The sequence below is a fragment of the Aquarana catesbeiana genome, linkage group LG05 (assembly GCF_042186555.1).
Source record: "Aquarana catesbeiana isolate 2022-GZ linkage group LG05, ASM4218655v1, whole genome shotgun sequence".
NCBI lineage: Eukaryota > Metazoa > Chordata > Amphibia > Anura > Ranidae > Aquarana > Aquarana catesbeiana.
Window position 1 is genome coordinate 119,308,857 of NC_133328.1, and position 19,360 is coordinate 119,328,216.

General features: G+C 43.2%; 1 protein-coding gene across 8 annotated transcripts in view; it reads left to right on the forward strand.

Annotated features, from left to right (window-relative positions):
- The window catches only part of PALS2 (protein associated with LIN7 2, MAGUK p55 family member), a 387,134-nt gene that overhangs the window by 113,843 nt on the left and 253,931 nt on the right, over positions 1-19,360 (forward strand). For all 8 annotated transcript variants that reach the window (XM_073630119.1, XM_073630114.1, XM_073630115.1 and 5 more), the window contains one exon: positions 12,634-12,752. In XM_073630119.1, coding sequence (XP_073486220.1) covers positions 12,634-12,752 — 119 coding nt within the window. The remainder of the gene's footprint in view (positions 1-12,633; positions 12,753-19,360) is intronic.

The following is a 19,360-nucleotide window of genomic DNA, read 5'->3' on the forward strand; positions in this document are numbered from 1 at the left end:
GTGTGTGCATCACGTACATGCTATACCATTCATTGTGAATTCCAACCCTAAATAGTCTCCAAAATGCATGTGCTGTGTGTGTCCTGTTCATTGTGCAGTGTTAAAAATGCAGCCTGTCTTACTTTAGCGTATGTTGCTGTGGATTTCAGCCTATTAATTTTGAATGGATTGTTTAAAGCAACACTTCAGATGCTTTACATCGCACAGCGTTGTGATGTGAATGGGCATTGCATGCCTCCCTTTTTTTTTCTTTTTTTTTTTTTTTATCCATTGCTGCCACTGATCTCATCCTTTTACTTACTGTGATGTAGTCTCCTGGTGATGATTGAGTTGTCATATTAATCTCTGTCATCTCTGAAAACTATGGAAGCTGCTTGCAAAACCATTCAGTCATTTTTGCACAATTGTAGTTACATCAACAGTTTTTATCAATTGTATTTAGTAGATGGTTTGATAACTTTGTGCTAGTGAGCACTAATAAAAAAATTTTTGAATCGGGTATAAGTTTATTAAATAGAGTCAACAAACCACAAAAAACATAGAAAACTTTCCAGATTGTCCATGTACAGTATATCATCTCAAATTACGATAAGTACAAAGTCATATCTGATTACATTTATCAATACAGAATAGCTATAGCTAGTCATTTACCTCACATGCACCATAACAAGAAGAGAACATTATCTTGTCAACGCCATCACCCTACCGGGTAGTTCCCCAGTGTTATTGATTTACTTACATGGTCTACTGGCACATCACAGTAATAATCTATCCAGTATTCTACTGGAGATAGGCCTGGCACAGACAACCAATTCCCCATACCCTGTCAAACTGGTGCGGGTTACCTCTATGCGCATATATACATTTTTCATACCTATGTACTGTGCCCATTTGGTCTATCCACATCTGCAGTGTTGGTACCGTTTGGGAGATCCAATGCAGCAGAATAAGTCTGGGCTTGGAACAGTGCCCTGCTAGCTGCCTCCCTAAGGTGATTATCCTGCAGCACCTCTTCCAGTATTCCTAGAAGGCAGGGCTTAGGGTCCAGAGGTATAGCAGTAGAGCGAGAACTATTAATCATTCTCAATATTGATTCCCAGTATCCGTGAAGTTTTTGGCAACGCCACAGTAGATATACAGGGTTGCCCCAGAGTCCCTACAGCATGCAGGGTCTGGACGAAGACCCATGGTGTGTAGCTTAACTGGTGTGTGGTGTACCCTCAATATGATTTATAATTGAGACAGTCTATTTGATGCATGCAAAGAGCATAAACGCACCGCCTCTAAGGCTTTCCCCCGGTGATCACCAGAGATATCCCCTATATCTCTTTCCCACCTTGTCATAGCAGAGTTGGGGTATTGCCCCAGATAGTCAGGAGCATCGCATAACACCTGGAGATAAAGCCCTTAGTAGATGAGGATTGCATCATGTGAAAAATTGGTGTCGGGGACAGTGCCGGATACTCTAACGAATGTTTGGCTCTAATAGCATGCTGCAGCTGAAGGTAATAAAAATGCATGTTTTGTGTAACCTCATATTTAGTCTGGAGCTAAGCAAAGGACAGCAATTTGCCATTCTCAAAAATGTGTTGGAGATGTGTGATTCCCAATTCTCGCCACCTAGCCATATGGTTGATTTGGGCCAGTTCAGTATACAACTGATTATTCCAAATAGAACTGTAACTTTTTTCAATTGCTTAACCTTCGACCGTATTTTGTGAATAAGCCCATAAGTAGGATATTGCCTGTTGGGCTTAGAAAATAGTTGTGCTTCTAGTCCCTCAGTCAGCGTTCCAGCCCTACAAAAGTGCACCATTATATATAACGTGGAATCCTCAATTTCCTCTTCACAGAGGGTAGCAGGTATCCAAAGCCCCCCCACTAGATGCTGTAGCTGAGAGGCTAAATAGTAAAGCCATGGGTTGGGGAAAGCTACCCCCCTCCCCCATCCTTTGCCCTCTGCAATTGCTCCAGCTTGATCCTAGCATTTCCACCCTTCCATAACAGGGAGCGAAATATAGAGTTGACCACCCTGAATATACGCAATGGGATAACTACTGAGTTGTTGTGAAGATAATCTAGCAGCTGGGGCATCATTATCTTAATCAGATTTGCTCTGCCGGTTATTGAAAGCCACAGTTTGGACCATACCTTCACCCTATCTCGAAATCTAGAGAGAAGAGATAAAATATTTAACTTGCAGTAATCTGTTAAGTCTCTGGTGACAATAATCCCCAGATATTTAAATGCTGAGACAACCCGGACAGGACAAAATTATGCTAATTGGGGGTTAAGTGCAGAATCCATCTGCAACAGAGGTGATTTTGTCCAATTAATGGTAAGACCAGAGTATTTGCCATAGTATTGTATAGTATGCATAACTTTGCGCAATTAGTGGTCAGAGTCACCCAACAATAACAGCATATCGTCAGCATATAATATAATTTTCTCTTCCCTGGAGCCAATCTAAATCCTACAATGGCATCAGCCCGAATACGGGTTGCCAAAGGCTCTATAGCCAGTGCAAAGAGAAGAGGAGATAGTGAGCATCCCTGTCTGGTACCCCTGCCTAATTCAAATACAGGAGACAGCCGTCCCCCCTGAGGGTGGTAATCTAGAAGGCGTACCCAGGATATAAAACCATCCCCCAAAGCCAAATTTAGCTAAGACTGCCCACAGAAACGGACACTCCACACTGTTAAAGGCTTTGTGGGCATCTAGTGACAGCAAAATTCTGTTACCCTCATTCTCAGCTGGAGTCTGCATGTTTAAGGTACAAGCGTCTTAGGTTCACCGCTGTGGACTTGTTGGGCATGAAGCCCACCTGGTCAGGATGGATTATACTAGAGATCACTTTATTCAACCTGCGAGCCAGCACCCTGGCCAATATTTTGATGTCTGGAGAAAATTGGGCGGTTAGAGTTAGGTGCAGTGGACGGTTTGTCAGGTTTTAGAAGTAAAATAAAACATGCTCTGGACATAGAGGCAATTAGTGTCTATCCTTTGCCTAGTTATAGACCTTTAGCAACTGTGGTAAAAGCAGGGCAACATATTGCTGATAGACTTCAATGGGGAGACCATCATCCCCTGGCGCTTTGGATGCGGGGAAGGAACTGGCCGCCTCCTGCAATTCCTCCAATGTAATTGGGGCATCTAGCTGGGTTCTCTGCGCATCAGTAAGTCGGGGCATAGAAATGCTTTGCAGATAGTCGTCATCTATTTCAGCTTAGGGAAAGGATACCTTAGATGCATACAGATCTGTATAATAACGGACTAATTAATCCATTACAGTGTCAGGTGTATTAGCAAAATGGCCATCCGGCAGTCTCAGGGCCCCTATGGCTGGTGCTGCAGCCTGGTATTCACTATTTTAGCTAGGAGCCGACCAGTCTGCTCCCCCTCCTCAAAAAAAAGTGGCTTTAGCGAAAAATCTTTTTCTCCGCCTTAAATTGGATCAGATGAGTCAAGGCATCTTGGGCTGATAGCCAATTCGCCCTTGAGTTATCAGGAAATGCAATATGTATTCCTGCTCTACCCTCAGAACATGTTGAGCCAACTGTACCTCATGCTGCTTCGTAGTGGTTTTAATGTTATTAATTGTAGAGATAAACGCCCCTTGTAAACATTTTAAAGTGTCCCACATAACCAGCAGGTCCTCATGCAAGTTATTATCCACAAAAAAATGCATAATTTGTTGCGCAATATTGCTACCCTGCGGTAATAAATTTAACCAGAAAGCATTTAAAGGCCATGGAGCTCTCAGCAGATTCATGCATGGCTTAGCCGATATCCACAGAATCAGTGGAGAATGGTCAGATATCCCTCTTGGGTCATATTGAGCACGAGGTGCTAGGGAAACGGCCTGTGGCGACCTCACACACATCTATCCTGGAAAGAACTCCGTACGTCTTAGAAAAGCAAGAAAACAATTTAACATCAGGATTGCGAAGACACCACAGATCAGACCATCTTGTCCAGGAACCTGGATAAAGTCGTACCCCTTGGGGTCGAGTTCTGAAGAGATGGAGGGTGCTTATCTATGGTAGGGTCTAGAATCCCACTAAAGTCTCCTACAATAAACAGAGGGACGTCAGGTTTATCTAGAATAAATGTTACCATTTATGGATAAGTCCTGAAACCCCCCTGGAATAAGAAGTATCCCAGAATGGTAGCCATGACCTGCCCAGGTGTAGCGAATGCAGCATAGCATCTCTCTTGTAAGGTGTGTTTCTTGCAGCCCCACAATAATAGGTTGGTACCTATGTAGGGCAGAGTTAACCATAGCTCTCTTTACAGGGTTGGCTAGGCCTCTAACGTTCCAGGATATAATTGGGACCTCCACCATATGGTATTAATTTAGGTAGTACGTACACTGACCTGTGTGAGAGCAACAGCATCCAAACAGGGATGCAAGCAGGGCTCATCTCAAAGAACCAGGTACATCAGGAGCCGTCCGATGCACACAGTTTCAGGAATTCTCTGGAAACAAAAGGAAATGAAAAAGTCAACAGCAAACCACAAAGGCACAACTGTGCCTTGCAACTGTAAACATAGGAAAGTAACCTCCTGGCACGATCCCGTGCCATCCTGGAGATAGGCTTTTCCTCCCATCTGCTGGGACCTCTCTCAGGCCCCTCCCAGTTGTCATCTTGAGATTGAACGCATTGTATTAACCATTTCCGCGAACACATTTTAGGTAACGTGTTAGGAGCAGACTTGTGAAACACGAAAACATTCCACTTCCTGGCAGGGGCATACAGGCTTCAGTATAAATCTTATGCTACTTCGCCACATAGTAGTGGTCAGGCATCTGCTTTATCAACACTGTAGGCTCTCAGCGACTGTGGGCATCCATCCATTCCGCAGCCTCCCCAGCAGTGTTGAAGTGCGTCTGACCTCTGGCACTCACTCTGAGTCTAGCCGGGTAGAGCATGGCATAGGGTCATTTTTAAGCGTTCTAGACATTGCTTAACTTCAAAGAATTTTGCTAGCTTGCGTTGTACCTCGGGAGAGAAGTCGGGGTAGGAGGCCCAAGCTCCATTATATTGCATAGTGCGTCGTTCTCGTGCTAGTTGTAACACTTCTCTCCCTGTCTCGGTAGTGTAGAAGATGGGCAAGAAAAGGTCTGGGTGAATTGCCAGGTAGGGCTCTGGTGGGAACACGATGTGCCCTCTCGACTGCAAATAATGGGGTAAAGGCATCTTTGCCAAAGAGTTCCAGAAGCCAGTGATCAATAAAGGCCGTGGGATCCCTGCCCTCAACTTTCTCAGGCAACCTCACAATACGGACATTATTCCACCAAAGCCTGTTCTCAATGTCATCAGTCTTGTCCTGGTTTTCCTGCGCTAAACAGGTGGTGGAGTGTGTTTCAGCCATTAGAGGAGGCAACTTGTCCTCCAGGTCACTTATGTGACTTTCAGCAGCTGTTGTCTTCTCTCTAATTTTTTTTTTTTGCATGTCTTGCCTCATGAGAGGAACTTACTCTGTTAAACTACCTGATCTGTCTTTCACTGTATTAACTGAAATAGTGCACTAATTTACTGCCCACAATATCTGGCTGAGTGTAGGCTGCTCTTCCCCTTCTTGTAAACTCCTCAGAGTCTGTTCTCTGTGCTGTGTCAGGATGAGAGATGGCATCGTCTCCCAGCTCTGGCTCCTGCCTTGTGTCTGACTGGAGAGCAGCAGCGCTTGCTGTCTCCCCTATGGAGCTCTGTCCCTGCACTTCGGACAGCTTTTTTGTATAAAATAGTATGTCCCCTGGGTTGACTCTCCCCTCTGGTCTAGAGGAAGACCTACCAGCTCTGTCTCCATGTTCTTTAGACTTCTCTGTGCCACGTGATGTCCTTTGAAGGAGACCTGCAGCCACACCATTTTGACCTGCGGCCGCTGATTTCTTTCTTGTTTTTACCGGCCATGATGCCAAAATTCAAGGGAAGAATGGTATCGCTGGATTCAGAATACTATGCAGCTTGGCACAGTAGCCCGCTAGGGAAAGGATCAGTGACAGGGTAGATTCAGGGAGCTTTGTGAAGCAGCTCTGCTCACATGCCTGGTTCGGCTCCGCCCTGAGCACTAATAATTTTAATGTAGCTTTTAGTCCCAAAGTATTTTAATCAACATTCATCGAACATCAAATATACAAAGTTGCTTGTACTGTTCTTTTAATCTTTAGCAAGTATTCATGTCTTTAAAGTGGAGTTCCACCTACATTAAAAACTTTGCCCCATGCAGATCTTTTTTGCAAGCTAAAAACGTATTGGCAGTTTTTTCCCCTTCGATTTACCTTCTTTTTTTTAATACATTTTTTTTTCTTCCTGTGTCCCTCGCTGCGGCGAGGTACGTCGTTTCCGGCGTCGCATTGACTCCTGGGACGATTAGTGTCCTCAATCCCAGGAGTCAATGGTCATCACCGGCTGGAAGCATCGCTGCCATCGCTATGGAAACCCGGCCGACATGCAGTGGAGCCAGCCGATATCGCACTGCATATGCCTGAGGTTGGGAGGTGCATGCTGGGTAGCCAGCATGCACAGAATCCTGGAAGACAGACACAGCAGCTTCACATGCCCACACTCTAGATGGCCGCACAGAAGAGGAAAAAATAATAAATAATAAATTAACAAGCCATGACTATACCAGAGGTACTTTTATCTGGAAAATAAACAATGTCCGGAACTCCACTTTACATTTTATCTTTTGCATGTTGAAAAACTGATATTAGTATGGCCATCTGATGTGCAAAATGGCAGGAAACCAACGACAGTAAAGGGATGAATAAATCAAACTCTAATTGGTATGCATAGTTGAGCATTTATTACGTTGATTATAGGCGCTCGGTTTGGCAGCATGGCTCAAGCAAGGATGCTCCAACCACTAAATAGCCATTTGTGTAAACAATCCATAGGCATGCATGTTAATTTTACCTGAATGTGCATGCTAATGTACAAATATCAAGTGGTGGTAGAGGCCAAGCACCCCAACTGTCAAGCATATCTGAGGAAAAACAAATTCAGCCTGACTGATGGTAGCTCTTCTGGCGGTGGCTAAATGCTGCTACCCATAGATTTTATGATTGTTCTCTTTAATCAGACCATATCAGTTACCAGTCATCTCATGCCTGAGGGCAGAAGAGTGCATTGTTGTAAAGACAGACGTTTTTTTTTTTTTTTATCTTATTGCATTTTATGCATTAGGATTAAAAAAAAAAAAAAAACCTGTGTTTGTAGCGCCCCCCTCCCCCAGCACCTTCTAATTACTTGCCTGAGCCCTCAGCAAAGGCCACGAGTATCTTGGACTCTCCTCCTGATTGCCTGAGACACAGCAGTGGTGCCTTTGGCTCTTGAGCCTGTCAAAATCAGTTAGCCAATCAGAAGATAGAGGGGACAGGGCCAGGGCGGGACACACTGACCTGTGACTCGGCAAGCAGCGAAGAGGGACCAGAGAAGAGGAGGATCCAGGCTGCCCTGTGCAAAACCAACTGCACAGAGCAGGTAAGTATAACATGTTTATTTTATTTATTTTTAAAACAAGACTTTACAATCACTTTAACATTTATCTGTTAAACTTGTTCTATTTTTATTTAGAGGCAAAGTAGAATCATGTTTCAGTAATTCACTTATAATGTTTGTAAATGGAAAAGTTAAATGTTGTATGGCTCTTGGTTTGTGTTTTAGAAGTTTATAATACTGTAAGTAAATTATATTATGGGTGGCCAGGGACATCCACTGCTCTTAAATTGTCTTTATGATGTTGAGACACTTTTCCTGGTGGGGTAGAGAGAGTAGAGCTAAATGAGAAATCTAACGTCAATGCAGACATACACAGTAATGTGTGTTCCCTTTTTCAGTGAACGAATATTTTGGCAAGTAAAAAAAAAAAAAGAAGCAACATTTTATCTTGGCTGACTGCATAGTAAAATGCCATAATTTCAAGAGTAGTAAAAACCATTTAAAAAAAAGACACAGAAGTAGGTTCGCTCTTCCTCAGCATGTCTCGGCTATCAAAGATGGGGAGAGCAAAGATACAGTACAACTCCCAGTGATCTTAAAACATAGCTGTATTACACTTTGGCTCTTTTAATGTTTTAGATTACACCAAGCATCGTTTCATTTATACCCATATACTTTAATTGCTACAATCCTGTCTGTATCTGCTCTAAAGGCACAGACATGGAATGAGAACAAGAAGGCCATCTGCCTCCTAAAGTTTTGATTCGCAGACCGTAAACTGCATGCTGCAATGCACTTATGCAATCACTGATGGTCACAAACTGCAGCCCCTGTATGAAGTAATACCATTTGCCACCCCATGTGATTCCAGACCTCTAATTGAAGAAAACATTGCTTCTCTAAAGGGATGTTTTTCTTGTTCAGTCATGTTCTGGAGACATGCTCTCTACATTGTTGCTAAGTTCATACAGGCGCTGCCTGTTCGCAATCTCCTTATTGCATGTTACAGTGCAGACTGCACACAAGCAAAATATAAATGGAACATTATTTACACTGGCCTGGGCCTGTGATAACAACTCTCAAAGCTGAGGTAAGATGTTGTTTTTGCTCATTTTGTTTAGTATCTGTGGATGCAAAAAATGCTAGTTGACTGGCAGTTATTCTGAAACATTGGCTTTAATACTTTGACTTTACTGAGCTACTTGCATATTTCAGATCAAGTGACTCCAAACCCAACTTCAGGAAATTTAAAATGATCCCTTGCAGTGGGGCTGTGCCCAGCACAGCAATCACATGCTCAGTATTACATAATGGCTATCATTCATGATGTCATTGCTTACTACTTTGATCTCTGTGATTGGCCCTGCACCACGTGATGGCTGTGGCCAATCACAGCTGCCACAATAGTAAACAATGGTATTATGGATTCTGTTACACTGTGTAAATGATTCTTTATGCAGTGATCTTTACTGTAATAAGCAATCATAGTGTAAAAAAAAAGGATTCTGAGCACCTCCCCAGAGTAGTTCAGCGTCACTATAGTGAACTACTCTGACAGTATACTGTATGTAAAGAAAATACTTTTTTTTTTTTTTTTTTTTTATACGGTCTTTTACCAGAGCAAGTGCAATGTCACTATGGTGACATTGTACTGCTATGGGGGAGATCATATACAATAGCTGGCTGCACTGATATCACTGTAGGTCAGTGCTGCCAGCCATTGTCTCTGTTCACTGCCACAGCAGTACAATCTGACCAGTGCTGCTAGTCGGTGTCCCTGATCACCACCACACCAGTCATATTGTCCCTGATCAACACCACACCAGTCCCAGTGTCCCCATACCAGTGTATGCCAGCAACAGTGTTCCTTATCACTGCCACACTAGTCGCATTGTCACCCACCAGTGTAAGCTAAGAATGGTGACACTGATTGTTGTCCCATTGTCATCTGACCAGTGTAAAAGTCAGTAACAGTGTTCCTGATTTCTTTCACACTAGTCCCCAGTGTTACTGGATCAGTGCAAGACTGCAACATTGTTCCTGATCACTGCCACACCAATGCAGCGTTGTCTCTGCCTGTACTAACCGTGGCCTGTTAACCACGTTTCTGCCTGTTGTGAGGACTGATCCTTTGCCTATCATTTGAGACATGGTCAGCAAACAGTCATTTAGATCAGGATTGATCAATTTTTTTAAATGCGTGTGTGTGTGTAAACTGCTGATTAAATACCACCAAAAGAAAGCTCTTTTTGTCTCAAAAAAAGATACAATTTTTATTTGGGTACAGTGTTGCATGAGTAATTGCCAAAGTGTGACAGCGCTGAAAGCTAAAATAGTCTGGCCAGGATAGGGGGGGGGGGGCTGATTTTTAGGTGGTTAGGTAAATCTTCCTTTTATTGTTCCCCCTATAATTTTTTTAGTTGCCTGCAGTTGGGCTTCAAAGAAAGTCAAAAGTCCTTATCTGCATACTTGTTCAAAACAGATGGCCCAGAGTGTTGAGGCAAGAGCAAAGTTACTACTTTTACTGGGAATTATAAGAGCCTTGTGCCCATTTTTCATAATAACAATGACCGCAAGTTCAATTTATAGCAGCCTGGCTGGTAAAATGTTAGACAGCTGGCTCCATGTTTAGCTAACCTGTTTCCTTGAAAGCATGTAGAGCAAGGACAACACACTATTCTGGGTGGGTGTGTGTGTTTTTTTTTTTTTTTTTTTTTATCTATATTTATAATGAAGTCAAGTAAATTTGTACAGTGAGATTACCTGCATTTACGTGCGTTTACATGCGGCTGCGTTTAGCTGCGTTTGGAACATTCTTGCCATTTCTGATGTGCTTCCTGTTGCTTTTCTTTCCTTGTTGCCGCTGCTATCTGCAGGAGAAAGTTACACTGCGATTACCTGCAGTTATGTGCAGATAGCTGCGCTAAATCACTCCTGGATGCAGTCAATTCTATTTTTTCTATCCGCACGGAACCGCATGTAACGAAATCGCAGCTAAACGTAGTGTGTGAATGGGCCCATAGGGAAGCATTGTGTGCTTTTAGCTGCGGTAGAAATCTAGAAAATCTGCAGATAAAAGTACCATTCTACCCGTCCGTGTGAAAGGGGCCTAAAACTTCTGTGTGAATATGCAGCAAGTTTAACCACTTAAAGTCTAAACCTTTTTCTGACACTTGTTTTTTACAGTTAAAATCAGATTTTCTTTTTGCTAGAAAATTACTTGGAACCCCCAAAAATTATATATATATTTTTTAGCAGAGGCCCTAGGGAATAAAATGGCGATTGTTGCAATATTTTATGTCACACTGTATTTGCACAGTGGTTTTTCAAACCCAATTCTTTGGGAAAAATACACTTCAATGAATTAAAAAAAAAAACGAAACAGTAAAGTTAGCCCAATTATTTTGTTTAATGTGAAAGATGATGTTACGCCGTGAGAGAATCGTGATCTATCTTCTAAGCAAAAAAATCGCGATTCTCATTTTAGCCAGAATCATGCAGCTCTACTAATAAAAGAAAAACACAAATTGGTCCTAACAAAAAACAAAGTAGGGTATATAGAGTCATTTTGCAAAAGAAAATAACAAAAAAAAATAATATAACGCTGGGCGGGGCGGACCTATGTCCTCTGGACTGCTCTACATGATTTTACTCTGGGTAAGGTGGCCTATGGGGGAGCGACACCATACATGCTATATTATTGTTTTTTATTCTCTTTTGAAAAATGACACAATGTACCCTACTTTGTTATGACTAATTTTGAGTTTTTCTTTTATTCTTTGTATGATTTGTCAAAATTTGCTCAGTAAACGTCATACATAAGCGATATATTGTCCCGCGAAACATGTTGAGCACACTAAATACAGTCAATACCGGGTAAACTGGTAAATTTAATACCTACAGTTGCACCCAAGACATTCTACAGAGCCTTTTTATTTACAAATAAACTATGTATGTTTTTTAACTACTTGCTGCCCGCGCTGTAGCCAAAAGACGGCTGCAGCGCTGGTCTTAATTGCCGGGAGGGCATCCATGGACGTCCTCCCGAGCAAGAACAGTCTGCGCGACGTGCTCTGTGATCACAGAATCTGAGACTCTGCTGATCAGAGATCCCGAGTAAGGGGTCGATCCTGGCCCCTTACCGCGTGATCAGCTGTCAGCCAATGGCGGCTGATCAGGTGATGTAAACAGAAGCTCTGTAATTCGTATTTTTTTTTTCCTCACGCTGTCAGCTTCGGTCAGAGGGACATCGGTCCCTCACTCAGAAAGCCGCGGCTGTGCCTACCAGTGTCGCTTGCCTGTGCCCACCTACCAGTGCCACCCATCAATGCCCACCAGTGCTGCCAAGCAATGCCCATCAGTGTCTAATAATCAGTGCTGCCTATCCGTATCACTTATCAGTGCCGCCTCATCAGTGCGTATCAGTGCCCATCAGCACAGCCTATCAGTGCACATCAGTGAAGGAGAAAAATGACCTATTTTCAAAATTTTATAACAAACTGTGAAACAGTTTTGTTATTTTTTTTTTCAAAATTTCAGTCCCTCTTTGTTTTATTTAGCAAAAACTAAAAAACCCAGCAGCAATTTAATGCCATCAAAAGAAAGCTCTATCTGTGTGAAAAAAATGATAAAAATTTAATTTGGGTAAACTGTAGCATGACCGCGTAATTGTCATTCAAATCGTGACAGCGCTGAAAGCTGAAAATTGGTCTGGGCAGGAAGGGGGTTTAAGTGCCCAGTAAGCAAGTGGTTAATATATTGTTAAACTGAATAAAATTTAATTTCTTATTACCTGCTTTTCAAGCGTCTGTATGGTACCATTAATGTCCACATTTCACAGAATTCAAAAAGCCTGCATTCTGTACTGCATAGGTGCAGAGAGGGGGTTTCAAGAGACATTCAGGTGAGGAATCACAGCTTGCAAGGGAGTATAGGATAAGTAGTCTTTAGAAATCAAATCTAATCCAAAGGAACGAACAGAAGAGAAGCTGCAAATTATCCAGGACATTGTGGAAAGAGATGACCAGCAGACAGGCAGAACTCATTACGTAAAAGGACGTGAGCTTCTATTGGCTCGTTAAAAATAACAGATTTTTTTTATTACTGTTACAGTGCTAATGTTATAAAATAAAAGTGTATGCTGTGGCCATAAAACTTCTTTAATGTAATGTATTTTGTTTTCTTACAGAGATGCAGCAAGTTTTGGAGAAACTGACTGATCTGCCCTCTTCAACGGGGGCAGAAGAAATTGATATTATATTCTTGAAGGGAATAATGCAAAATCCCATTGTACAATCTCTTGCAAAGGTAAATTAATTTGAAATGTCTTTCTACCATAAAACACATCCTACAGTTTCATCCATACTACGAGCAATGATAGACCTGTGAACACATATTTGTCTGTCACAACACACAATAAGTATGTATACCCACTCTTTCTATGTTTATTGTCATACAGCTTAAGATATTTATGAGAGGTTTACCATTGTGTTAGGGAATAGGTTTTTGGAAATGCTTTTCATTTAATGCAGAATGTTATAATCATAAATCATTTGAACTTTTTCTTCCATCCAGCAGTGCTTTGGAGCATCCATTCTTGACCAAGGATTCTTTGACCTTACTAAGCTGTATTCTGCGACCACTTGTCCAGAGGCAACCATTTTGATACAATTGGTTTATTTTTGTGACATAAAACATGCAATGTCTGGTACATATTCAGTCCAAACATTAAAAAAGTTTCATACATGGTATGTAGCAGAATGTGTTTTGAGGTGAATTTCTAAGTACGCCCATACTGTGTGTCCAAAATATCCTATTGAATTGACAATTTGGGTAAAAAAAAAAAAAAAATTTTGTCCTTCTTCTCTCCACATTTTTTTCAGAAAACATGTGGTAACAAAATACAGTTCATCATGACTCCCTCTCTTAAAAAAATAAATATAAAATAAAAATATGTAGCGCTTACCCCCTTAGCAGCCGCTGTTGATGATGGGTCCTTTGTTTTGCCACGACTCTCTTAACGTCTCGGTCCCCACTGACATGACTTGGTCATAGGCTAAAAATTTGTTACACCTACAGTATCTCACAAAAGTGAGTACCCCCCTCACATTTTTGAAAATATTTTATTATATCTTTTCATGTGACAACACTGAAGAAATGACTCTTTGCTACAATGTAAAGTAGTGAGTGTGCAGCATGTATAACAGTGTACATTTGCTGTCCCCTCAAAATAACTCAACACACAGCCAATAATGTCTAAACCACTGGCAACAGAAGTGAGTACACCCCTAAGTGAAAATGTCCAAATTGGGCCCAATTAGCCATTTTCCCTCCCCGGTGTCATGCGACTCATTAGTGCTACAAGGTCTCAGGTGTGAATGGGGAGCAGGTGGGATAACTTTGGTGTTATCGCTCTCACTCATACTGGTCACTGAATATTTAACATGGCACCTCATGGCAAAGAACTCTCTGAGGATCTGAAAAAAAGAATTGTTGCTCTACATAAAGATGGTCTAGGTTATAAGAAGATTGCCAAGACCCTGAAACTGAGCTGCAGCATGGTGGCCAAGACCCTATAGCGGTTTAACAGGACAGGTTCCACTCAGAACAGGCCTCGCCATGGTAGACCAAAGAAGTTGAGTGCACATGCTCAGTGTTATATCCGGAGGTTGTCTTTGGGAAATAGACTTATGAGTGCTACCAGCATTGCTGCAGAGGTCAAAAGGGTGGGGGGGGGGTCAGCCCATCGGTGCTCAGACCATACGCCGCACACTGCATCAAATTGGTCTGCATGGTAGTCGTCCCAGAACTAAGCCTCTTAAGATGACGCACAAAAAAACCCGCAAACAGTTTGCAGAAGACAAGCAGACTGAGGACATGGATTACTGAAACCACGTCCTGTGGTCCGATGAGACGAAGATAAACTTATTTAGTTCAGATGGTGTCAACCGTGTGTGGGGGCAACCAGGTGAGGAGTACAAAGACAAGTGTGTCTTGCCCACAGTCAAGCATTGTGGTGGGAGTGTCATGGCCTGGGGCTGCGTGAATGCTGCTGGCACTGGGGAGCTACAGTTCATTGAGGGAACCATGAATGCCAACATGTACTGTGACATACTGAAGCAGAACATAATCCCCTTTCTTCGGAGACTGGGCCACAGGGCAGTTTTCCAACATGACCCCAAACACACCTCCAAGATGACCAGTGCCTTGCTAAAAAAGCTGAGGGTAAAGGTGATGGACTTTCCAAGCATGTCTCCAGACCTAAACCCTATTGAGCATCTGTGGGGCATCCTCAAATATTGCAGGTGGAGGAGAGCAAGGTCTCTAACATCCACCAGCTCCATGATGTCGTCATGGAGGAGTGGAAGAGGACTCCAGTGGCAACCTGTGAAGCTCTGGTGAACTCCATGCCCAAGAGGGTTAAAGGGATTGTAAACACTCGTGTTTTTTCACCTTAATGCTATGCATTAAGGTGAAAAAAACTTATGACTCTGACCAGGCCCCCGTTTTACTCACCTGAGCCCGTTCATTCCCTCGGCGGAGACGCGCTCACCTTCTCTGCCTGGGGTTCTCGGCTCTTGATTGGATAGATTGATCGCAGCGCAGCTATTGGCTCCCGCTGCTGTCAATCAAATCCAATGACGTGGGTGCTGGGGGGCGGGGCCGAGTCCAGCATTATGTGTCTATGCACACAAATGCTGGACTCGGGAGTGTGCCCGCAATGTAACCCCCAGGTATAGCACTTTTCACAGGGGGTTTACCGATGCGAGGAGGAGCCACGAGTGCTGCCAGGGGGACCCCAGAAGACGAGGTTTGGGCCACACTGTGCTAAACGAACTGCACAGTGGAGGTAAATATGATATGTTTGATATTAAAAAAAAAAAAAAAAAAAAACGTAGGCTTACAATCACTTTAAGGCAGTGCTGGAATATACTGGTGACCACACAAAATATTGACACTTTGTTCTCAATTTGGACATTTTCTCTTAAAGGGGGACTCCCATTTGTTGCCAGCGGTTTAGACATCAATGGCTGTGCGTTATTTTGAGGGGACAGCAAATTGACATTGTTATACAAGCTGAGCACTCACTACTTTACATTGTAGCAAAGTGTAATTTCTTCAGTGTTGTCACATGAAAAGATATAATAAAATATTTATAAAAATGTGAGGGGTTGTACTCACTTTTGTGAGATACTGTATGTGGTTTAAGTGTTAGTATGCTAGCACTATATATTAAGGCACAGAAATTAGACCACAGACAGCCTGGTGAAAGAATAACTAAATGTATTGTGGCCATGCAAACAAATGAGCTATAAATCAATAAACAATAATCACCCAGACTTGCATACACTATAATAAAGAAAAATTGTCATAAAACACCCACACGTACATCAACTACAGCAAGGTTAAAGCTATAACAGATGTTGAAAAAAAGGAGGGGTGTGGAGGCGTCAACTGTAGTAGCTTGTTTATGCAAAAATAAAAGTTACTACAGTTGGCGCCTCCACGCCCCTCCTTTTTTCAACATTGATTATCAACAGAGGTAATGGACACCCTCTGAGGATGGCTGTCTCCTCATTCTAGAATTTACCTGCCATATTTTAATGTGCTATTATAGCTACCATTGTACTATTTGCCTTAGACATCACATGTTGCGGAGCGCCGAAACCCCCCCCCCCCCCCTTTTTGTTTCAAAGCTATAACAGATGCAACTAGAGTCTCTGAAACAGTGTCAACCAATGTAAGAAACAAAGTCTGTGTGCTCAGGCTATGTATGCAGTCCCTAAGGTGGGTGGGCGGGTGTAAGCATTTCTAATGTGGGGGTACCCTGTAAGTGGCTGAAAGTACCTGGTGTCTGATGATGAACGTTGGCCGGCTTTCGGTGGGGCCCTTCTTTAGGTGGAGTGTGGGTAGGTGATGGGAAATAGGCTAAGTAGGAGCAGTCTCTATTTGGGTTAGTAGTATGTGGCAGTTGTTTAGGATGTGTACTTCAGCGCACTACTTCCTGGCGGGCGACTGGTCTAGTCCCAAAGGCTTGGTGATCAGCAGGTTCCAGGAGTCAGGTCCAACAAGGTGCAGTCTCTCTGCTCCAGTTCTGAAGATGCAGCGAGACTCCCACTCCAGCTCAGTCTCTGGGGCGGCTTTAGTAGACACAGAATGCAGGTTTGTTCTCTCTGTCCAATGTGTGTGGACAGACACAGCAGCAGGTCTGCTTGGCTTCCCTCCTTGGCTCTGGTTCCTTAGGCTGAGGGCACAGACCCTGATTATTGGTCCGCATGCTTCTCTCACCTTGCTGGACTGGCTGCGATCTAGATCAGTGGGAATTGAAGTCCAGCAGACATTAACCTCCATAGTTGTGCATGCCGCTCTCATAATCCTTGTCTGCATGCAAGTCCTCTCAGACACTCCTATTGGCTCTTGCTCTCCCACGCTCTGATTGGGTCCACTTCTACACCACCAGAAGGGAGAGGGGAGGGCAAGAGTGAGCAGACAACACACAGCTAGCAGTTAGTGAGGAAAAAAAAAACTGGCTACATAGCCTCAGTCACTGGAGAGGGGAGCAGGGGGAAGCAGCTCATTCAGTCTACAGCAGTGGGGGAGATGAAAGGAAAAAGTAGGCTTAAACACACATCCCCCTCTGCACTCAGAGACAGCACTCCTCCTCTGGGGCAGTCACTGCTCGGAGGTTGGGGATTGGGGATGAGTGGGTAGTCTGCTGCACTTGGCTACAATAACTTTAAGTGTTTACTCCAAAATGTGGTAATTTTTGTGGTTCTTTCTACTGTGGGTGTTTCTAAGTATGAAAGCACTGAAAACCTGATGCTGAATTGCATGGACTGAAAGGGGGTGTAATGCCGTGTACACGCGATCAGAAATTCCGCCAGCAAAAGTCCGATGAGAGCTTTTGGTTGGAAAATGCGACCGTGTGTATGCTCCATCGGACATTTGCTGGCGTAATTCCAGTCAGCAAAAGATTGAGAGCAGGTTCTCAATTTTTCGGTCGGAAAAAGTTTTGATCGGAAAATTCTGAACGTCTGTACCAATTCCGACGCGCAAAATTCCTACGCATGCTTGGAAACAATTCGACGCATGCTCAGAAGCATTGAACTTCATTTTCTCAGCTCGTCGTAGTGTTGTATGTCACTGCGTTCTTGACGGATGAAAGTTCAGCGAAGTTTTGTGTGACCGTGTGTATGCAAGGCAAGCTTGGGCGGAAAACCATCCAAGATTTTTCCGACGGAAAATCCGCTCATGTGTACGCGGCATAACAGTTCGGTCTTCAAGTGGTTAAAGAGGATGACACAATGTTTCACTGCCATTTTGCATGTTCCTTGTGCCCCTAATGGACTGGCTCTCAACTAATATCTACAGATCTGAGCATACAGAGACATTCATTTTGTTGTTAAACATCTACATCTTCACCTGATATGTTGCAGTTGTTCCCTCCTATATGGCCACTCTTCAGTTGTCCAGTACAGTATGTGTAATAAACAAGGCACAGTAGTGAACAGGTTTGTACAACGTTACATTTGAAAAAAAAAAAACTTTTTTCCTTTTTTGCTTTTTTGGACTATAGCTTTAAAGGTTAACTCCATTTTTGTGGGAAAACAAAATCGCAAATAAAAAAATATATAATATAGCATATGCAATTGTGACTCAAGTCATATTGTGATTGAATCTTATTTAAAATTCCCCCCATAGAAACATTTCCTGCTTGTGTGTTTGACTTACTGATTTTCCCAGAAGTCTGCACTAAGATACAGATAGTCAGATTTCAGGCATCACCTACAACAAAAATGTCTCTCTTGGTGAGATACTCCCCAGGGAAATCACGTCTACAGGGATGCAGACCCTGCCACTTTCCTTATTAGAGCCCTGCAAGTGCAGCAGCTGATAATTATGAAACCTCTTCCATTAAAGCCACTTTCCACATGGACACAAACAGCGATTTCTTCAGAATAACAAAAGGAATCTGCAACAAAGTTTGTTAAAATCCTTATAATATACATAGATCACCCAGAATATTTTTTTCTCAACAAAAGTGGAGTTACTCTTAACCACTTGCGGACCGCCCGCCGTCGTTATACGTCAGATTTTTGAAGAGGAGTATCGTTGTTATGGCAGCAGATAGCTGCCATAACCCCGGTATACTCTTAAGCAGGCGGTCCGCTTTCAGATAAAAGTGGTCTCTGCAGCGGATTCGCCGCAAGATCATTTTTATCGGGGGTGGGAGAGGCCCCCCCACCGCACTCCGTTGGTCTTTGCCACTTACCGGAGCCGCCGGCAGTGGCGGAGACAATTGCGTCCTCTCCCCTATTTGGCTGGCTGCTGACTGAGGGGAAGATGGGCCCCACTCGGCTCCATAGCATTGACTGGCGCAAGCGACGTCAAACGTCCCTTCCGCCCAATGCTCTTAAAGGAGAATTTTTTTAATTTCTTTTTTATTACATTTTGGTGTAAATATGAGATCTGAGGTCTTTTTGACCCCAGATCTCATATTTAAGAGGTCCTGTCATGCTTTTTTTCTATTACAAGGGGTACCTTACTAAAACTCACTAACGATTTACTAACTGCTAAAACAAACAGCCAGTACTCCATACTCCTTGACCTCTCTGCGGCCTTTGATACTGTTGACCACCCGCTCCTTCTCAATAAACTCCATTCACTTGGCCTTCAGGATTCTGCTCTATCCTGGTTCTCTGCCTATCTGTCACAGCGCTCCTTTAGTGTTACCTACAACTCTGTCTCATCTCCATTGCCCCTTTCTGTGGGGGGTCCCCCCAAGGCTCTGTTCTTGGACCCCTTCTCTTCTCTATCTACACCTCCTCCCATGGTCACTTGATAACTACCCGCGGCTTTCAATTTCACTTATATGCCGATGACACCCAAATCTATCCGACTACTCCTTACCTCAC